Source organism: Triturus cristatus, chromosome 8 (assembly GCF_964204655.1).
Source record: "Triturus cristatus chromosome 8, aTriCri1.1, whole genome shotgun sequence".
Classification (NCBI taxonomy): domain Eukaryota; kingdom Metazoa; phylum Chordata; class Amphibia; order Caudata; family Salamandridae; genus Triturus; species Triturus cristatus.
The window spans coordinates 1,182,675,653-1,182,695,254 of NC_140591.1; the positions used below are offsets into that span (position 1 = coordinate 1,182,675,653).

Sequence of the window (19,602 nt, forward strand, 5' to 3'; positions counted from 1 at the left end):
TGGTGATGGCAACTTAACATATTTTGGGAATTTGTAGTGTGACCACATCTTTTTATATTTTGAATTTCACTGGCCTCAACCTTCATCTTGTGTGTTGTACAAGATAGAGATTTGAAGATGTCTTCCTCAGACAGTGAAGGTGTATTGCCTCCATTCCTATGGCTGGAGGATGGAGTCCCAGGCACTGAAATGAGGAGGATGAGACGGGGCTACCTTTAGAAATTCCATGAGGCACTTGTTAGCAAAGGACTGCTGATTAGTTGTTGCTGATCATATACATTTTGTAAATGGTAAGGGTGAGAGATTGGACTGCAGTTTCTGTTGTTCAAAGTGTGAAAATGACATTTGAAAGAGAACACCCCAAATCAGGTCTGAAAACATAGAAAGTGGATCTATATCCCGTCTAGAAGATATGTTTAAAAATGGGATCCTAAACACCACACTTTGTTTCCGTTGCAAGTATTTTATGATCATCGAAGGGAGTGTGCCACAGAGTACTTGATGACTGCTGTATGATCAGGGCTGGTTTCAGCATGACCGCTATTCTCCCAGAGACTAGGGACATCACCTGAAGTCTGCACTTTGTGCTAGAAGTACTGAGGGTTTGCCATGAGCCTTGAAGCCTTCCTGCGGAGAAGGAGTGTGCTTAAGCCTGCAGAAGGAGCAGCAGCTTGCGAAGAGGTGGTCATAAACTTGCAAAGAGGTCATTTAATCATTGCAAGTGCAAACACAGGCACTTATACCATTGAGCCATATATGAAGGCTGACCCTGCAGTGTGCCGCCCTGTAGCTGTATAGTTCATTGCATAGCACAACACATCTTGTCATTCACAATCTCTAGAGTGAAGTCTTGAAGTTTTCAGCTTTCCTCACAAGATGTTACCGCTAAAATGTTATTATGATCAGCCCTTAAATTGTCTTACGTTGAAAGGGAGCGAGGTTGTTGAACTATACCAACCACAGTTTAGTGCCCAAAACATTGTTGCCCATGCATGCATTAACTTCCTGCCTTTTAATTCTGTATAGTGCTGTAAATATGTAATACTCCATTTTGTATTGTTTAGTCTTTGCAGCAGCAGCTTGAAGTGATTGCTGGTTACGAAGAGCTCCTGGCTGATATTGTAAATATTTGTGTGGAGTACTATGATGATAAGATGTATCTAACCCCAGGTGAAAAACACATGCTCTTGAAGGTGAGTTTTTTTAAAATTGTGTTTGAAACTTGTTAGAAACAGAAGGGAAACTGAAGAGCACCCAAAATAACAATTCACATTTTCACCTATTATTGATCAAATTGGGAAGTATGTGTTCGCACGTGCGCTTCCCATGAAAATTGCACCATTATCCAAAAGAAAATGAGTTGTGATGTGTAAGGGGAGAACTAAATGACCCTTCTTAAAAATAGTACTAACATTTTGACAGTGCCAACAGTGCACTGTGGGAACTCCCACAAATTAGCTTGTATTTAAGTTACAGTCAAATAAAGTATAACATATTATTTGTACACACCAGTTTTCACACTTGCCCATAGTATCTGAATATGACACTGGTTAAAGAAAATGCTATTAAATAGATACAGGCGAAGGATAATAGTTTTCCTGTAAGCAGTATCTCCTGATGGCAACTCCACCTGTAACATTGGACAGGCGCTATTGTCTTGTGAAGCTTTAGATTTGATCCTGGTAAATGTTTTGCATAGGCTTTGAACTAAATACATACTATGTAGGTGTAGTTATCCTGCATTGGCACAATCAGAGCGAACTTGCTTACCAAACACCAGTTCTTTCAGGGGACTGTTGGCTGTGTAAACTAATTATCTCAAGGATCTCTAACTTTTTCTACCATCTTTCTAGTTGCTGTGCTTCAAATGGTCCGGTACTGTCCGGTACGGAGTACCAGCACTTTTTTATTTTGAGGAGGACAGTACCGGCACCTCTCAAGTGAAATGCAATACCTTTAATTATAGAGTACCGCACTTCTCAGAAACAAGCAGGTACTCCAGTACGGAGTACCTTGACGTTTATTTTTCCATTTCAAGCAGTGTCTAGTTGTATCTGGCAATTATGCCTAATGAAGCAGTGTAGTCCAATATATGGTGCAAATGTTGTTATTAGTCAACAGGCAAGTGTGCATGTCTTTGGCAGTGTAAGTGGAGGCTCTTTTGGTTTGTAGAAAGTAACCACAATATACTTGGCCCTTGGAAACCTGGCAGAGATGTGCTACTCCTTAATCAGTTTGCTAGTCTTTAAAAATGTGAATCTAGAGGGCATAATGGATGCAAAACAAAAACTAATCTCATTCTGAATTTAGCATCAAGGATATTGCATACTCTGGTCCATGACACTGGCGTCTGCTCCTCCTGCTGTCCTCATTCTACACAAGCACAGTGAAAGCTGTCCAATATTGTCAGCTTACTCTTTGCGAATAGATACAGCTTGCCGTAGGCAGCCAGTTACTTTTCATTCTCCGAGGTAAATTAATGGCCACTGGGCATTTGTGCGTTTCATTTAGTTGTAATGGTGAAAGAATATTTCTATGCCTCTCAGTTTTCCTTGCAAATCATACGGGTTCAATGTGTGCATTGCAGTTAATAATTACAGTTACAAACCGCATTGCACCTGTATGTATTGTAATTTATGTTTTGGCATTCACCAAGTTAGCTGCACTGGCTGTTCAAATGAAAAAGGCTTTTGTGACTTATGTTCACTTTTAATCAGTATGCATTACGATTATTAAAAGTTTTTTCTGTTGTGTAAACTATGCTTCTTCTTGTCTCTAGGTCATGGGCTTTGGCTTGTACTTGATGGATGGAAGTGTTAGCAATATCTACAAACTGGATGCCAAAAAGAGGATAAACCTAAGCAAAATAGACAAATACTTTAAGGTATGTTTCCCTGTACTTCTAATAGGGATACATATTACCATGCCCAGATTCTGCTGTCATACTATTGGTTTAATTTCTATTGCCTATTATTTTAAATTTTGTAAATAAAATTGCTAATGTGCTGAACAGCATGCCCTATACTTCTGTATCATTGAAAATGCTAGTTTTTGAAGCAGTCTCAAGTTTATTTTAGTAGTAAACCAAACAAGCACTTTCTAAACAAACAGCAGAGCAAAACATTTTTAATTCATTCTTGCTCTTCTAACTGCATCTTTTAGTACTTATGTTGGACTAAGCATTTCTTTACTTGACTACAGCAACTACAGGTGGTTCCACTCTTTGGAGACATGCAGATAGAGCTGGCAAGATATATCAAGACGAGTGCCCATTATGAGGAAAACAAGTCCAGGTAAACTTCAGTAGTCGTTACACTTTGGAGATCTTTTGGGCATATTTGGAAATATAAATGCTTTGAACTGTGCTGAATACACATGAGCAGGTACACACCAACTAATCTGTTTCACTGTTCTTAAGAGAGGTTTAATTCAACGTAAGAAGGCTGGAAACATTAAGGAAAGGACACCAATGACCCGCTTATGTATGCCTGTTACGCAAACTACACAAACATTCCTAGCTAAACATGTCTATATTGGGTCCTACCATACACGCAGCCAGTGGCGTGGAATATTGTGGGAGAGTATGGGTCAACAGGGGCGGTTGCCCTGGGTGCAAACTTCTTTGGGGCGCAACATTTCAGAAGAAAGTATTGTGCCCCCTAACCCGTGGACTGTTAGCACCTCCTGAGCTAATGGTCCATGGGTTTGGGGGCGTAATACTTTCTTTTAACATTTTGCCTTGAGCGCTGGCAACCCACGTTATATAGCTGAGCGCAGCTGTTTGGTTTGCTAAAGACATCTTGGGAACATTCAGAAAGTTGACCTAGGAATGCATTCTGCCTGTTGCTTGCCTTTGGGGTTAGTAACTCATGTTTTCTTGCTGGCTTTATTTGTTTTAAGCTGTCCAGCTTTAGTTCGTACTTTCCGTTGCCCAAACCTTATTTACAGTCTCCTTCCTAGCGCTCCCTTTCTGTAAACAGGTCTGTACATCTTGTTCTCATCTTATTACATTTGTTCTGCATTCAAAGACCGAGGTTGAATGTCAGGCGCTGTCTTCCAAGGGTGCTTGTTTATTTTTCTTTCTCGGACTTCAAAGTAAGAGGATTTATGTGACACTCTTGCTGGATACTGGGTGTAGGAAATAGTTTTGTTTTCTAGCACACAACATTTATATGAACTGTGTATGTATTTCAGAATACATCAGAATTAGGAACACAAATGAAGCACATATTTTGTTATTTCTGAAATGTGGTGGAAACAAATACTTGAATATAATCAAAACAATTAATTTCACTAAAGGTGATGCAATTGCCACACATTTTTGTCTGTGCACTGTATAGTTTTATTAGTAAAACTGTATGTCTGTGCAAATGTAATGGTCATTTCAATTGAAAATGTGAAGGCAGTGTGCTACTCCACCATGCATACTCCACTCTGCGGCACTCTACTGTGCACCACTCCCCTCTGCACCACTCCACTTTACACCACTCCACTCTACGCCTCTCTACTCTACCCTGTACCACTCCACTGTTTGCCAATGCACTCTTCGCCAATCTACCCTACACCACTGCACTCTTTTCCATTGCACTCTACACCACTCCAGTCTAGGTCACAACCTTCTACTCTGCACAACTCCACTGTACGCTAATGTACTCCACACCACTCTGTAACATTACACTCTCTGTCAGTACACTCTACGTAAATGCACTTTACTCTGTAACACACATCTCTATGCCCCTACACTAATCGCCTGTATGCAACTGTAATCTACTCTGCACCACTGCACTCTATGCCACTGCACTCCATGCCACTCTACTTTTAGCCACTGCACTATACACCAATGCACTCTACACAACTGCACTCTGACACTGCACTCTACGCCACTACACTCTACTCTGCATCACTGTACTTCACACCATTGCACTCCACTCTACATCACTGCACTCTGACACTCTACTCTGCAACATTGAACGCTCCGCCACTCCACTCTATGCTACTCCACTCTGTGCTACTCCACTTTGTGCTACTCCTCTCTGTGCTACCCCTCTCTGTGCTACCCCACTGCACTCTGCCACTCAATTCTACTCTGCACTCTATACCACTGCACTCTATGCCACTGCCCTCGGCATACCTCAACCCTACGCCACTTCACTCTGTGCCACTCCACTGTACGCCACTGCACTCTTTGCCACTGCACTCTACTTTGCACCACTGCACTACTACACTCTACTATGCAACACTCTGATCTGTGCCACTGCATTCTACAACCTGCTTGTTCGCCGCTTTATTCTATACCACTGCACTCCACGCAACTACTCATCAACAATCTACGCCAGTGCACTCTACACCAGTCCACTTTACTCTGTGCAATTCCAGTGTATGCCACTCTACGCAACTCCACAGTATGACACTCCAATACACGACACTCTCCAACACTGCTCCACTCTTCGCTATTCCACTCTGACACTCCACGCCACTGTATGCAACTGCACTCTACTCTACACCACTGCACCCTACGCCACTCCTCTCACTGCCACTTCACTCTACCCAACTTTGCTCTTTACAACTGCACACTACGCCAATGCACTCTACACAACTGCCCTCTCACTGCACTCTACGCTAATGCACTCTACTCTGCATCACTGTACTCTACGCCACTGCACTCTACGCCACTCTACTCCACTGCACTCTGACATTCTACTCTGCAACATTGCACTCACTGAGACTGAATTCTCCACCACTCTGTTACTTCACTCTATGCTACCACACTCCATGCGTCTCCACTCTGCGCTACTCCCCTCCACTCTGCGCTACTCCATTATGCGCTACTCCACCCCACTCTGCGCTACTCCACCCCACTCTGCGCTACTCCACCCCACTCTGCGCTACTCCACCCCACTCTGCGCTACTCCACCCCACTCTGCGCTACTCCACCCCACCCTGCGCTACTCCACCCCATCCCACTCTGCGCTACTCCACCCCACCCCACGCTACTCCACCCCACTCTGCGCTACTCTACTCCACCCCACTCTGCGCTACTCTACTCCACCCCACTCTGCGCTACTCTACTCCACCCCACTCTGCGCTACTCTACTCCACCCCACTCTGCGCTACTCTACTCCACCCCACTCTGCGCTACTCCACTCTGCTCTGCTCCACTCTGCGCTACTATACTCTTCTCTGCACCACTCTACTCTGCACCTCTCGACTGCGTCACTGCTCTCTGCATCACTCAAATCCACGCAACTCCACTCTGCACCACTCTACTTTACGTCACAGCACTGTACGTCACTGCACTCTGCTCTGTGCCACTCTGCTCTGTGCCACTCTGCTCTGTGCCACTCTGCTCTGTGCCACTGCATTCTGCACCTCTGCTCCACTGCACTCTAATATGCACCACTCTAATCTGTGCCATTGCATTCTACGACGCTGCATTGTACGCTGCTGAATTCAATGCCACTGTACTCCACACTATGACACTCCAATACACAATATTCTTTGTCACTCCACTCTACAACACTCTACTCCACTCTTCGCTATTCCATTTTACGTCACTCTCCTCTACGTTGCTAATTTTTAGCCATTCTGAACAGCTGCCACGCTGGTGTACAACATTGCTAAATCACATAGGCGACAATAAATTTGACTGTATTTTCTGTCACAATATGGCCCAGGAAGTCCAATCCAAACATATTCTGGTTATTGCATATTGACATGGCGTTATTTTCTGCGTCGACACAACAAAGGCAAAATACCGTTCAACAAAACAACTAAGTGCGCAGTGTCCCAACTATGCTCCCCGAGATGAGTTGTTCCGCACCCAAATGTCCCCAATGCATATAAATTGCGAAGGTGTCCAAAAAGCCAGTTCAACTTATCCATGTTATTATCCAGTTGTGTTGCCCCAGAGGTCAGAGGCTCCAGAAGCAGGCCTCGGTAATCACGCTAGCATTGCCAAATCCTGGGATGCTTCTGAGGGCATCCCAAGCCTTGAATATCGTTATCGCTAAGCCTGTGCAAAAGTCCATGCCCTACTTCCATAAACCCAGTAGGGGAGGGTAATTAGCTTTCAAAGCCTAGCGATGTCTCGCTTAACCAGGGTAAGACCCAGAAACATAGGATGGCGTTTGTACCTATTGCCCCCGATCTCATCAATGGTATGTAGAAGGATTAATTTCGAGGACTTGGGGAGATCCCAGGCCAGAATCTCAGTCAAGCATGTCATGACACCCCCCCCCCCCCCCCCCCCCCCCCCACCAGAACCTTGCTGGTGTGCGGCAGGAGCACACTGTATGGAGAAAGGTGCCCTCGCTGTTGCCAAATCGTAAGCAGATGGGAGAGGCCACCAGCCAGATTCTCCAAAGCCTGTGTTGAGTGTAATATGCATGGTGAAGGTATTTGAATAGAATAAGATTCAGGTTTGAGGAGATAGCAGCGCCCCGCAGGGACTCTAGGGCCTCAGTCTGATCGTCGTTGTAATCCTCAATTTGTTCCAAGTCACCCTGCAAGGCAGCTCAGAGGGTAGCTAATGTGGAGGTGCTATTGGTTATTAGGGATTGGTATATCTTAGTTATTTTGTGATCTCCCAGATCTCCCATTAGTAGTTTGCCTTCCAGCGGATTAAACTCCGGAAGAGCCTCCAGGTTCTTGAGGTAGGGGGCAGGGCATGACGAAATTGGAGGTATTTTTTTAATCGGTTGTGAGGCATGGCGAATTCATTTTGGAGATCTTGAAAGGTTTTAAAGGTCAAGCCGTGCATGACCACAACCAGTGAGGCTATGCCAATATTATCCCATCCACAGAACCCGGATAGGTTGGAGTCCATTGTGCCATAGTGGGGTCTCTAGTGTTAGGCGACCCCACCACCCCATCAGCCGCAACGATTGTCTCCACACCTGGAGCACCACTCTTGCCGCAGGCAGCAAGTTCTGGAACTCTGACCCACTATAAAGATGTGTGGAGAGCGGTGCTGCCCATTATCCGGCGTTCCTCCGCGTAAGTAGGATCATCGCTGGCACAGTACCATTATTCATTAAGCACTTGCAGGTGTGAAGCTGCATGGTAGGACTGAATGTCTGTGGCTGTGATGCCTCCACAGTTGGTGGCTAGAAGCAGGTACGTAAAGCCACTCGAGCAGTCCGTCCCCCACCCCCTCCCCACAATAAATTACCCAAGAGTGCGTTCACCTGCCAGAACCAAACTACAGGGATCAGGTATGGGTGGTTCTGCAATTAGTATAAAAGGCGGGGAAGAGATACCAAATGCTTGTGTTTTAAATGAAATTTACTGCTAGGACCCAGTAATTGGAAATGCGCAAGTAATAGTGCTACATTCAAAAGAGCTTTTCCAGCATGTTTCAGTGACTTTTAATGTTTTGAACACCATAGAATATCATGTCGCATGGGGAAATATGGACACTTTCTGAATGTGACCCAAAAAGTGAAAAATGGGTGTGTCAGTACCTGGCAAACATTGTCTAGCGGGCTTTGTAAATTAAAAAAGGATGCTCCTTCTGTTCCAAGTTACCATTTTCTGGAACAGTTTGGCTTTTCACTCATGTTCTAATAATTATCTTTTATATAAATAGTGATTTATATAAAGTAAAAGGAAGAATGCAATGTATAATTTAAAGCGAGACTGAACAATATGTCATTGGTGTAGTATGGCAACAGATTATTTTAAATATATATTGTTTTCATCTAGGTGTTCAGGCTCTTGAACCTTTGATCCAAAGCAAAAATATGGCATTATATTTCTAGCATTTATTCCCTTTGAGACTCTCCCGTACATAATGTATTAATTATTATCTATTGTTCATAAAAAAGTGCCATGTTTGAACTGAGTTCTACTTTTGACTTTATTTTTATCAAGCTACTCTAGTATTATGGCAAAATGTTGAATAATTTGTGAGTGCTCAATTGATATGTGTCTACCTGTTCAGTAAATGATCTATTTCTTTTGAGTTCCCAGGCTTGTTCATGGGGTTTGATACCAATAAGAATTCAAGGCCTCCTTTGCCTTAGCAGTTTGAGTTTTCTTTCCCACATCATTTTTCCATGGCTGTTGGCTTAGAGTCTTGTACGTGTGTGGCGAGGAGATCAAATGCTTATATTTCTTGTCCTTTTTCATCCATTGTTGGAATATCATGTTTCCATTTAAGCCCCTCCGTGATCGGTGGGTGTAAGGCCCAATGCTTGATTTGTAGGTAGCAGAAACACACAATCTTCGCATGACCACATTCTCTCATGTAGTCCTCTAAAGCCTTGATTTTCCCATCCTTAAACAATGAACCTAACTCCAGGGTCTGTAGTGGATTCTGTCCCATTTTGCTACAAAGTCAGGCTTTTCACTATAAAGTGTGAACGATGACTGAAAGTTTGTGGAATTCCTTGGTCCTACCTGTCTTGTCTCAAATCATTAGTGTTCTCCAGCCATGGGTGATAAGTATATCTCCTTGCTCCTGTGCCTTTTCTCTATCCATGACGCCATTCGTAAAGACATCCCTGCAATGCTATGGTCTTTATAACACCACTGTGTGTCTGTTTCGACTTTCCCCATTTCACTATGAATTGTAATTGTGTTACCTGAAAGCTCATTGTCTAGTTCATGATCACTAGCCCACCATGTGAAGGTAGGAGGGAAGTATAGATATTTTGCAGCTGCCCTTGGATTCCTAACCCCTATATTAAGATGATTGAGGGTCTGATTCAGCGGGGAAGTGAAGGTTGCCTTAGAGGAATTTGTCTGGAAGAGAATCTTAGACAGTAGATTCATTTTCACCACTGTGGTCCTACGAAGTCAAGAGAAGTGGCTCATATGGCATTTCTGTAGGTCCCTATTAATATTGATTGGTAGAAGAAACTAGTCCAGTACAGTGACCTGCAAGATGGATGCGGCTACTTGAGTCCCTAGATACGTTACTACTATGAAAGCCTACCAAATAGGAAAGGGTGTGTCTGCGTCCGTTCTGGGTGTGCATGCAAAACTTGGCACCTTGCATTTGCTGATGTTAGCTTTCAAGCCTGACACCTACTAAAAACCTTTAAGTCCCTCCTCAGATTGGGCAAGGACACTACCAGTTTTGTTAACTGACAGAACAATTTAATTCTGCAGACTTTTGATCTTGAAGATGTCGTGACCAATCCACATCCCTATTGTCTTCTCATGTTACTTGCTCTGCAAATAATTCTAGTGTCCGTGTGAATGAGAGTGGCATTAGGGGACATTCCTGGCAGTCTCTTCTACTAAAACTTTTGCACCCTTCCAGGAGCAATTAAAGAAACACACAATACACAGCAGTTGCTCAGAAACAAAATGAAATGTATTTGTTGGTACTGAGGCTTGTTGGCCAGCAAGGAAGAAGTCAGTGCACACAATGGTGCGCTCAGTCTGTTTCTTCCCAGAGTGACTGGTCTTTGGCCCATATATACAATGCAGTAATGCAACTTCAGCAGAACTGGAAACGGGGACAATGCCAGACATGGGCAACAGAGAAATGCAAGATCGGCACAGTGGCAAATATAATAGACATACTGTTTAAGCAGAAATTAGCAACCTGGGGCAGTATTACAGAAGTGCCCTGAGGGCACAACGGGCGTTAGCGCCTGCTTTGCACACCCCGGGGCACTTTGATATTACAGAAGGGGCCGCAGATGCTTGTGCGTCACCTTCTGTAATACAGATAGTGCCAGCACTACCACCAGAGGGCATTCCATACAAATGAGGTAATCCCTTTGCCTCTGCTCCCGCGCCATATTATAGATGGGTGCGTAGAGGCAAAGAAGCTCTCAAGAGGTACACTGTCAGTGTGCCTCCTAATGGCAACCCTCTGCTGCGGGGAAAGGGGATCCTATGGACCACCCTGTCATCCCCGTGCAGGCAGGTGCAGTTGCTCACTGCACCTGCCTGCAAGTGGATCTCTCTTCCCTTTTAAAAGTGCGGGTGGGTTGCCACCAGCACAGAGAAACACAGAGTTGTTGCTTCAAAGCCGCTTTGTATTTCACTTAAATGAGCTGCCTCCAGGGCAGTGCGGGTTCACGACTACCTTGGGGGCAGCTTATTCAGTATAATAGGGCGCACTTTCTTTGTTTGCGCCCGGAGCACCTGTTTTAAGGTGCGCCGTGGCGCAAACAGGGAAAGTGCGCCCTATCCATAATATGGCCCTGATGAGTAAATTAATGTGGAAGTCAGGAAAAGTAAAGCGACCTCTTAAGTGGGCTCTGAAGCTTGTCCAGGTAAGGTCGGATTGGAAGCCTTTGCAGCTCCGAGCAGCTGGTTACAGGAAGAAGTGAGATAGTTCAGTAGGTTTGAGATAGTGTGAGTAAAAACTAGAACGAAGTATGATATATATGTAGTGCATTCATATGGATATATATATATTTTATCCAACACCCTCGGGCACTGATATTTACCCAACAACTATGATATTCTTCATGTCAAATAATAAGGAAAAGACGAGTCCCTGATATATAGCCAACTAATCATGGCATTCGTACGGGTGTGCTTGAAATTTTGTAGTAGATGTAGAATTGTCTTCCTTTTGTCGCCATAGTGGCCCATATTTAACTTGGATTGGTCCAGCCCACTAGTCCGTACATCAGCAGACCAGCAATTCATGCAACTGCTAGGGATGATGGCATCTTTCATCATAATTGTTCCCCACACAAGACTTCACATGCGTCCCCTTCAAGAATGCTTACCAAGTCAGTGGAACCAGTAGCAGGGTCAGTTGACCGAGCTAGTGTTGGTAGATAGCCGCACCCATCGCTCTCTGCAGTGGTAGAACCCACAAAATGTATCCAAAGGGCGGTCTTTTATGGACCTGGTTCCACAGACAGTGCTAACAGCAGATGCATCACTCACTGGTTTGGGAGCTCACCAACACAATCGCACAATCCAAGGGTTATGGAGTCTAAAGTACAAGACTCTCCATATAAATCACCTAAAGCCAATAGCAGTGTTTCTAGCGCTCCGAGCTTTTCAAACTCGCCTCATAGGCAAAGCTGTCTTAGTCTGCACAGACAACATGACATCTATGTACTATATACAGAAACAGGGCGGGACACACTCTCTCCAACTGTCATGCCTAGCACAAGCCATTTGGAAATGGGCTATACACCACAAGATTCATCTCCTCGGAGAACATCTTCTAGGAGTAAACAATCAGATTGCAGACCTTCTCAGCAGACAGAGACAGCAAATCCACAAGTGGGAACTTCATCCACAGATTCTCCTCCCTACTTTCAGGAATGGGGATTTCCTCACTTAGACCTGTTCGCCACAGCTCAAAACGCAAAATGCCCAAGCTTTGCCTCCAGGTTCCCACTCCCGCTCTCCAAAGGCAATGCCCTATGGATAAACTGGTCAGGGATATTTGCCTATGCTTTTCCTCCTCCCCCACTCATTCCTCTGGTAGTTCGGAAGCTCAGACAAACATCCCTCAAACTGATTCTCATAGCTCCCACATGGGCACGTCAACCTTGGTTCACCACTCTGTCAGAGCTCTCAGTAGTTTCACACCAAAAGCTCCAAATCAACTCCATTCTCCTCACTCAGAGCCATGGAGAAATCAGACATCCCAATCCCAAAGAGCTCAATCTAGCGATTTGCCTCCTGAAGTCATAGAGTTTGGTTATTTACAAGTGCCACCAGACTGTATGAATTTCCTAAAAGAGGCTAGAAAACCTACTACTAGGGCATTTTAATGCAGCAAAATGGAAACGGTTTGTTATCTATTGTAACAATAACCATCTCAATCCCCTTGATGCTTCTGTACAAAACCTCATCTGTTATCTCTTACACTTAGAGCAATTTGGACTAGCCTACACATTCATTCGCGTGCATCTAGTAGCAGTATCTGCATACTTACAAAACACACAACATGTATCTCTATTCAGAGTACCAGTGTTTAAGGCTGATATGGAAGGATTAAAAAGAGTGATACCACTAAGAGTCCCATATGCACCAGTATGGAACTTAAACATAGTCCTTACAAGGCTAATGGGTCCACCTTTTAAACTAATGCGCAGATGTCAATTACAATTCCTCTCATGGAAGGTTGCTTTTCTCATTTCAATCACTTCATTAAGGAGAGCTGGTGAACTTCAGGCACTAACTATACAAGAGCCTTTCTTTCAGCTTCACAATGCCAAAGTAGTTCTTCAAACCAATCCCAAATTTCTTCCTAAAGTAGTTTCTGCTTTTCATATCCATTAATCAGTTGAGTTACCTGTTTTCTTTCCTCAACCTGATTCTGTAACAGAATGAGCTCTACGCACACTAGATGTTAGAAGAGCCCTACTATATTATGTAGAAAGAACAAAAGAATTCCGCAAGACAAAACAGCTTTTTGTTGCTTTTTCGCCACCACACAAATGCAATCCCATATCTAAATCAGCCATTGCCAGCTGAATCGTGAAATGTATCTAAACATGCTATGTGAGAGAGAAAAGAGCTTTGATAATACCCCCTAGAGCGCATTCCACCTGCAAAATAGGGGCTACTATGGCCTTCTTAGGGAATATTACCCTAGCTGACATCTGTAAGGCAGCAACATGGTCTACACCTCACACATTCACCAAGCACTATTGTGTAGATGTGTTAGCGAGGCAAGAAGCTAATGTAGGCCAGGCAGTACCTAAAACACAACAGCTACAGGTTAACCACCACTTTGGGAGTATACTGCTGTATAGTCTATGCAAAGCATGTGATCCGCAGCTCCCGTGCCTCAAACGAATAATGTTACTTACCCAGTAAGCATCTGAAGCATCTTTTCTTGGCATGTGGAGTTGTAGATTCACATGCGCCAACCCGCCTCCCTGGGTACCTATATCTGTTGCAGTTTCTTACTTCACATGCATACGCATGGCCATCTCTATTCTACACTTACTATCTCCATTCTCACTCTCTGCGGGGAAACAATTTAACAATGGAATTGATGCCCATGCGCACTATCACCGAAAGGAGGAGTCTCCCACCTTGTGACTGGAAAGACTTCTTCGAAGAAAAACAACTTGCAAATATCCGCACCCAACACTAGATGGCAGGAGTATGCAAAGCATGTGAATCTACAGCTCTACATGCCAAGAACAGATGCGTACTGGGTAAGTAACGTTATCCACATGATGCACATTGTTCAAGCATTGAAGTATGTGACACCACAGCATCTAACTTAGAGTCTTCTACTATGCCTAACACTCTAATAAAAAAACAGCATTTGAATTTGTATGACTGAATAACAGAGTGTCTTGCTTCCTTTTTTTCAATTCTTCAATAGGTGGACCTGCACCAACTCAAGCAGCAGCCCACAGTACAACATCTGTGAGCAGATGATCCAAATTCGAGAAGACCATATGCGCTTTATTTCAGAACTGGCTCGTTACAGCAACAGTGAGGTGAGATCCTTTTGTATTTAGTTCCTCATTATATTATAATACATACCGTTTGTGTGGAAGAACTATACCTTCTAGTTAAGAAATAGAGCACATTTGAATGAACTATTGAATGAAAACTCACCAGAACCCTGTTTTTCTGGCCTTAAGCTAACTGTATGTCAAGTGGTTGTACTAGACTGATTTATTTACACACTGCCCAAGCAACCTATCTGACCAAAATACACAATCACATGAATGTTAATGATGTATGAAAATAATTGGAATGGGAGAATGGCTTTAGTTCCTGGCTTCTGTCCCCAGCATGGCTTGTACCATTCATTATAGGAAACCGGATCACTGGGGCACGCATACACTGATGTGCACTACGCCATAATGCATAGTATTGCCAGGGTAGTATATCTTTTGACTTTTGTCACTGCCTGCCTCAAGACCTACTCTTCTTGTAATACTGATTCAACAAATACCACATAGTAGCACTAGAGTGACACAATGCCAACTTTAACCAATGGAAATAAAATCATTTTGGTGTTTGCCTTTTACGTGTGTTCACATTTTAATATTATAACCATTAACTTTTGTATTGATCGTAGTACTTGTAATGTTACATTGGCAAATATGGGGCAATTTGGGGATTCACTTGTATTCTAAAATCTTTAACACAAGTAGGGTATCTCATGGTAATGCATCTGCAAAATTAAATTGACTTTTTCAGTTGCATAATTATAGGGCTTAGTTATGATATTAAAGTCATCAACATTGTTATACGTTTTTTAAAAAGGACTTTCAAATGCTGCACATTTGCTTTAGTCTGCTCACCATTTTGCCTATGATGCCGGAGTAGGCATGATTTTTGTCCAACCCCAGTGAGGTTGTTAAAGGAACCTTGAAGGTGTTTGGTCACAGCCAATTAGTTGAGATGTTGTGTTTCCCTGACCACATCAGGATCACAATATAATAATTATTTTTGTAGTTTTTATTAGTGTTATCCGTGCATAACGCAGCTTTTTATATTCCCCAGGAGCTTACACTGCAGAAAACGTTTACCTAATTTAGACTCTAAATGTTCCTTCATCCTACTCAGCATATTCCTTAGAGGCATCACAGAGAAGCAAGTGTTTTTGTGTTGCTTTACTGTGAAAGATGTAACATGTTTCAACATGAAATAAATTGCAGTCAACAAAATATATAGATAAACACTTAAATTAACAGCAGGCTAAACATGCCCTAGTCCTTTGAAGCTTTGGTTTCTGCTGCTGACCGTCATCAAGGTGAAAGTTGCAGTGTTTCCAAATGGAGAATATTGTGTAAAAATCGTGTCTAGTCCGCTGACCATGATTATTTTGTATCAAGTTGTTGTGGGGATTGGTCAATGTTTAATGAAAACATTTATTGTTTCTCAGGTCGTGACAGGGGCTGGCCGTCAGGAAATCCAGAAAACAGATGCAGAGTATCGGAAGCTCTTCGACTTGTCTCTTCAAGGGCTGCAGCTACTCTCCCAGTGGAGCGCCCATGTTATGGAAGTGGTAATGTCCTCGCAAGCAATAAAAAAGAGAATAGTTTTTTAAACACTACTATGCATCGTATAATTTATGTAATGAGCCAAAAAAGCAATACTGTACAGAGCCTAGGTCAGTTAAGATAAGAAATCCCAATATGTCTAGTTCATAGAAGATAGATGGCTAAATGGCCAATGAAGTAGACTCTAGTGAAAAGTATTGTTATTGATTCAAGCAGTAGTGGGTGAAAGTGTGATTTGTGTGAGGGTTGTCATGATGGTTGAAGGTCATTTTCTTCCCTCTATTGCTCATAACAGTGAAGGTTGATACATCCACTGTGCTGTCCGTTTGTGTTCCCGTAGGGCAGTCTGTTAATTTGACCCAAATGATAAAAGCTGGAAAGTTGCTTGGGGCAGCTTAATAAAGGCATTTCATCATTGCATAGACCACCTCTAGAAAATTACTTATTCTATTTAAATTCATGCCTTACTAATGCCGTTGCTTTTGCCCTCATGCTCTTACTTAGTAGGATAAGTGGTAGCCCTCACATAAACATAATCCTTCAATGTCCTTCAGTGCCAGTGCGCAACACATGTTATGCTAAAATGTATTTTACGCCCACCTGTACTGCTCAGAAATATTTGGTACCTTGTCACTTGTTCGCCTTTGGCTCCCTACAAGCCTCTCAGCCCTTTGTAAATAGAAGCGCGAGTAAGTTGTAAAACTCCTGTCTGAAGTACGTTGTATCACTGCCATATCAAATATCACAATGGAATACAGTCTTCCTTAATACATTAGGGCGAGTTATACAAATGCTCATCATTTAGGAAACTGAATGTAACTAAATGTTCAGATTCACAAATAAGTTAAATGTCCTTTGATTTGAAAGACCATGTTATTAAATGATAAACAGTTCTTGATGTTTAGGAAGTAAAGCTGCTCTGTATTTACATTTTCAGCACTTGAAGTAGATTCTTTCAAGACTGGCCTATGATAATTTTTTGTAGTAGTAAGAGCATTGCAAGTTATAAATGTTTTAGATCATACAATTGCACATACAAAATACATTATCCCCAGTTCTCAGACTCGCAAAAAGGAGCAGGCTAACTATCTTTGCCACTGTCCACCTACGTCCCTTGTGTCCCACTAATTAGCAATTGGTCTGATCAATGTCCTTTGCTCAGATTACATTTATTTCAGCTTTCCAACTAATGAATTTTGAATGAACTAGATGTAATACTTAATTTCTTCCTCCGTAGGCAAGGATCAGATCAAGCCGAGCCAGTGCTATGGTACTGTGCTCCATAAGCCCCCCCTCCTCCCCCCCCCCCCCAATAATTGGCCAGGCACTGTTAACCATAGTGAGCGATATGATTGATTAATTCACTGCCACTGTCAAAAGCTCTGTGTCATTGTCACATGTAGTTCCAATCAGACACGTTGTCAAGATCTCTCTTAACTCCCTGCAACGGAGTAGAGTTGCGGGTGTGGCGGGTGTTGGAGGCTTCCGTTCCTTTTGATAGAGTGCATACATTTCTCATTGACTAATGCTTCCTAAAACTTCTTACACCAATCCAAGTGGAAGAGAGTGTTGCTGGAATATTTCTCACGAGTATCCCCGGTTTATGCTGGATACATCTGCCTGCAGATTTCTCATCTCTTGAATCCCCTCCAAGCGCCAGACTGGATCCAGAAAAGTGGAAACCACTCTCCTATGCCGGAGGGAGTGTTAGACTAAGAACTAGTACCGGGACCAGCCTAGGCATGAGGTCACTAGAGCCAGATTGCCACTCCAGCATACTGACATCAATTCTGGCCTTTGCAGATTTAGAGTACTCTCCTCTGAACATTTTTAGCTAAACATTTGTCTGGACCCCACTAGGTATGTTTGTGGCATCCTGGGATAAAGCATGATTCCAGTTAATGGATAAAATGCGGCCTCATGGATACCAAAACCATCAAAAAGCAGGAGGCCAGTCTGTTCATGGCATGCACCCTCAATGTACGCTGGGCCCAAAGTCTTTGCAGATCCAGACCCCCCTTCATATCCTCCCACTCATATCCTCCCACTCACTGACGACTAGTATGCAATTCAAGACGCTGAAAGACAAATCAAATAAAAGCGTTGCTCAAGTGGTAGGCCTTTAGATTGGTTGAGTGTACAACCACCACTGGCTTCATCTTCAAAGTAGGAACTAATTGTCAACACCTTGGCGATAGCTCCAGGCCCTATGACACTTCTGGCCTTCCCAGAGGTTTCCACCCCTTGAGCTGACCCCATGCTGTTTGAGGTCTTTGACAGGTAATGCTGACTTATTCTGCCATGTTCCTGCATTTGCATCTTAGCTCCCCCTGAAACCCTCTTTTCCCAAGTTGGCTTCTGATGGTGGGTTTTCCCTTGGCACTATTTAGTCCCACTCAGCCTACCGCTGGCGCCTGCCGACACCATTCCTCCATCAAAGGTCTCGCTAGTGGTACTGCCTCTGGCGCGGTCTTCAAAGCTGCAAAGGCTCATGCCAAACCTTCTAAATCATTTCACGATCACTTCATGGGGTTTGTACACAGTGGGTAGGACATAGCCAAATAAATCTTCAGTTTGGGTTCGGACACTGTTGACTCCGTGGCATGCTTGGTGTACTCCTCTATTGCCGTCCTCTGGCATGCCTGAGACATTGCCCTGGATTATCAGGGGATGTCCAGGCTACACTGATGGTTATGCCATTCGACATCTCCCACCTGATTGGCGGAAAGAATGATTTAGCACTTGAATGGTCCCAAGAGGTGTGGGCTACAATTTTTTTCCTGGGGTTGGCTTATAATGCAGATGAACTAGTTGTTACACCAGAGCACAGTGGATCCAGGGGTCACAATGGCCAGCACCATTCTTCTTCCTCCTTCTCCTCCCCATCCCCCACTCCACCCAAGGAACCATTAAGCTTGCTTCCACAGGGGCATGTATGCCCCTTAGGAGGGAGGGTTTCTTTTCACATGCCAAGTTGGAGAACTATCAGACAGATCGCTGGGTCCTGCAGATAATAATTCCCCCTGTCCCCTCGATCACCTTGGATAAGCATGCTCCTACAGGAAGAGATCTTTTGCTCTGCAGGGCAAAAGGACCATGGAGCTTATGGTCTGCTTATAAACAACGTAAAACAAAAAAGATCTCCATAAATTGGTCCACTTGTGGAGCCTGTTTGGTGCCCAACCTGGCGCATCACCCAATGATGAAGCATGCCACCTTGGTGGATGTGGGTCCTTGAGTCAATATGCTAACCTTTTTGCTGGTTCTGTTGGCGAGCAACAAGAGAGGATACTTCAGCTTGCAGGTCATGTATTTTAACATACTGATCCTACATGTACTTGCATTTTGTTTTAGGGTCCACAGACTACCAATTCACAATCCTCCGTTTAAGATTGATATCCGCAATTTGACGCTTTCCAAAGGTGATGCTGATGGTGGGGAGACACATTCGCAGGGTGTGGGTTCCGTATTCCTGTACCTCAACAACTGGCTGCTGAAAGCAGGCTTGACACAGCTAGTGTCAGACCATCTGAATTTCGCAACTTCTCTGCTGTTCGACTTGGGATTTTTTCCATGAAACTGCCCAAATTACACTTGAATGTCTTTTTCTGTCTCCTATACAACGGGGTGTTGCTGGTTAGGGCATTCTCGGGCCTTTCTACCTCCTCAGAGGACTTGGAACGTTCAGGAT

The 19,602-nt window shown here is 43.6% G+C and overlaps 1 protein-coding gene across 2 annotated transcripts in view; it reads left to right on the top strand.

Annotated features, from left to right (window-relative positions):
* CYFIP1 (cytoplasmic FMR1 interacting protein 1) overlaps positions 1–19,602 on the top strand; it is a 517,233-nt gene that overhangs the window by 105,971 nt on the left and 391,660 nt on the right. For both annotated transcript variants that reach the window (XM_085622863.1, XM_085622862.1), the window contains exons 8-12: positions 1,065–1,193; positions 2,780–2,884; positions 3,202–3,293; positions 14,276–14,393; positions 15,794–15,916. In XM_085622863.1, the coding sequence (XP_085478989.1) occupies positions 1,065–1,193; positions 2,780–2,884; positions 3,202–3,293; positions 14,276–14,393; positions 15,794–15,916 (567 nt within the window). The remainder of the gene's footprint in view (positions 1–1,064; positions 1,194–2,779; positions 2,885–3,201; positions 3,294–14,275; positions 14,394–15,793; positions 15,917–19,602) is intronic.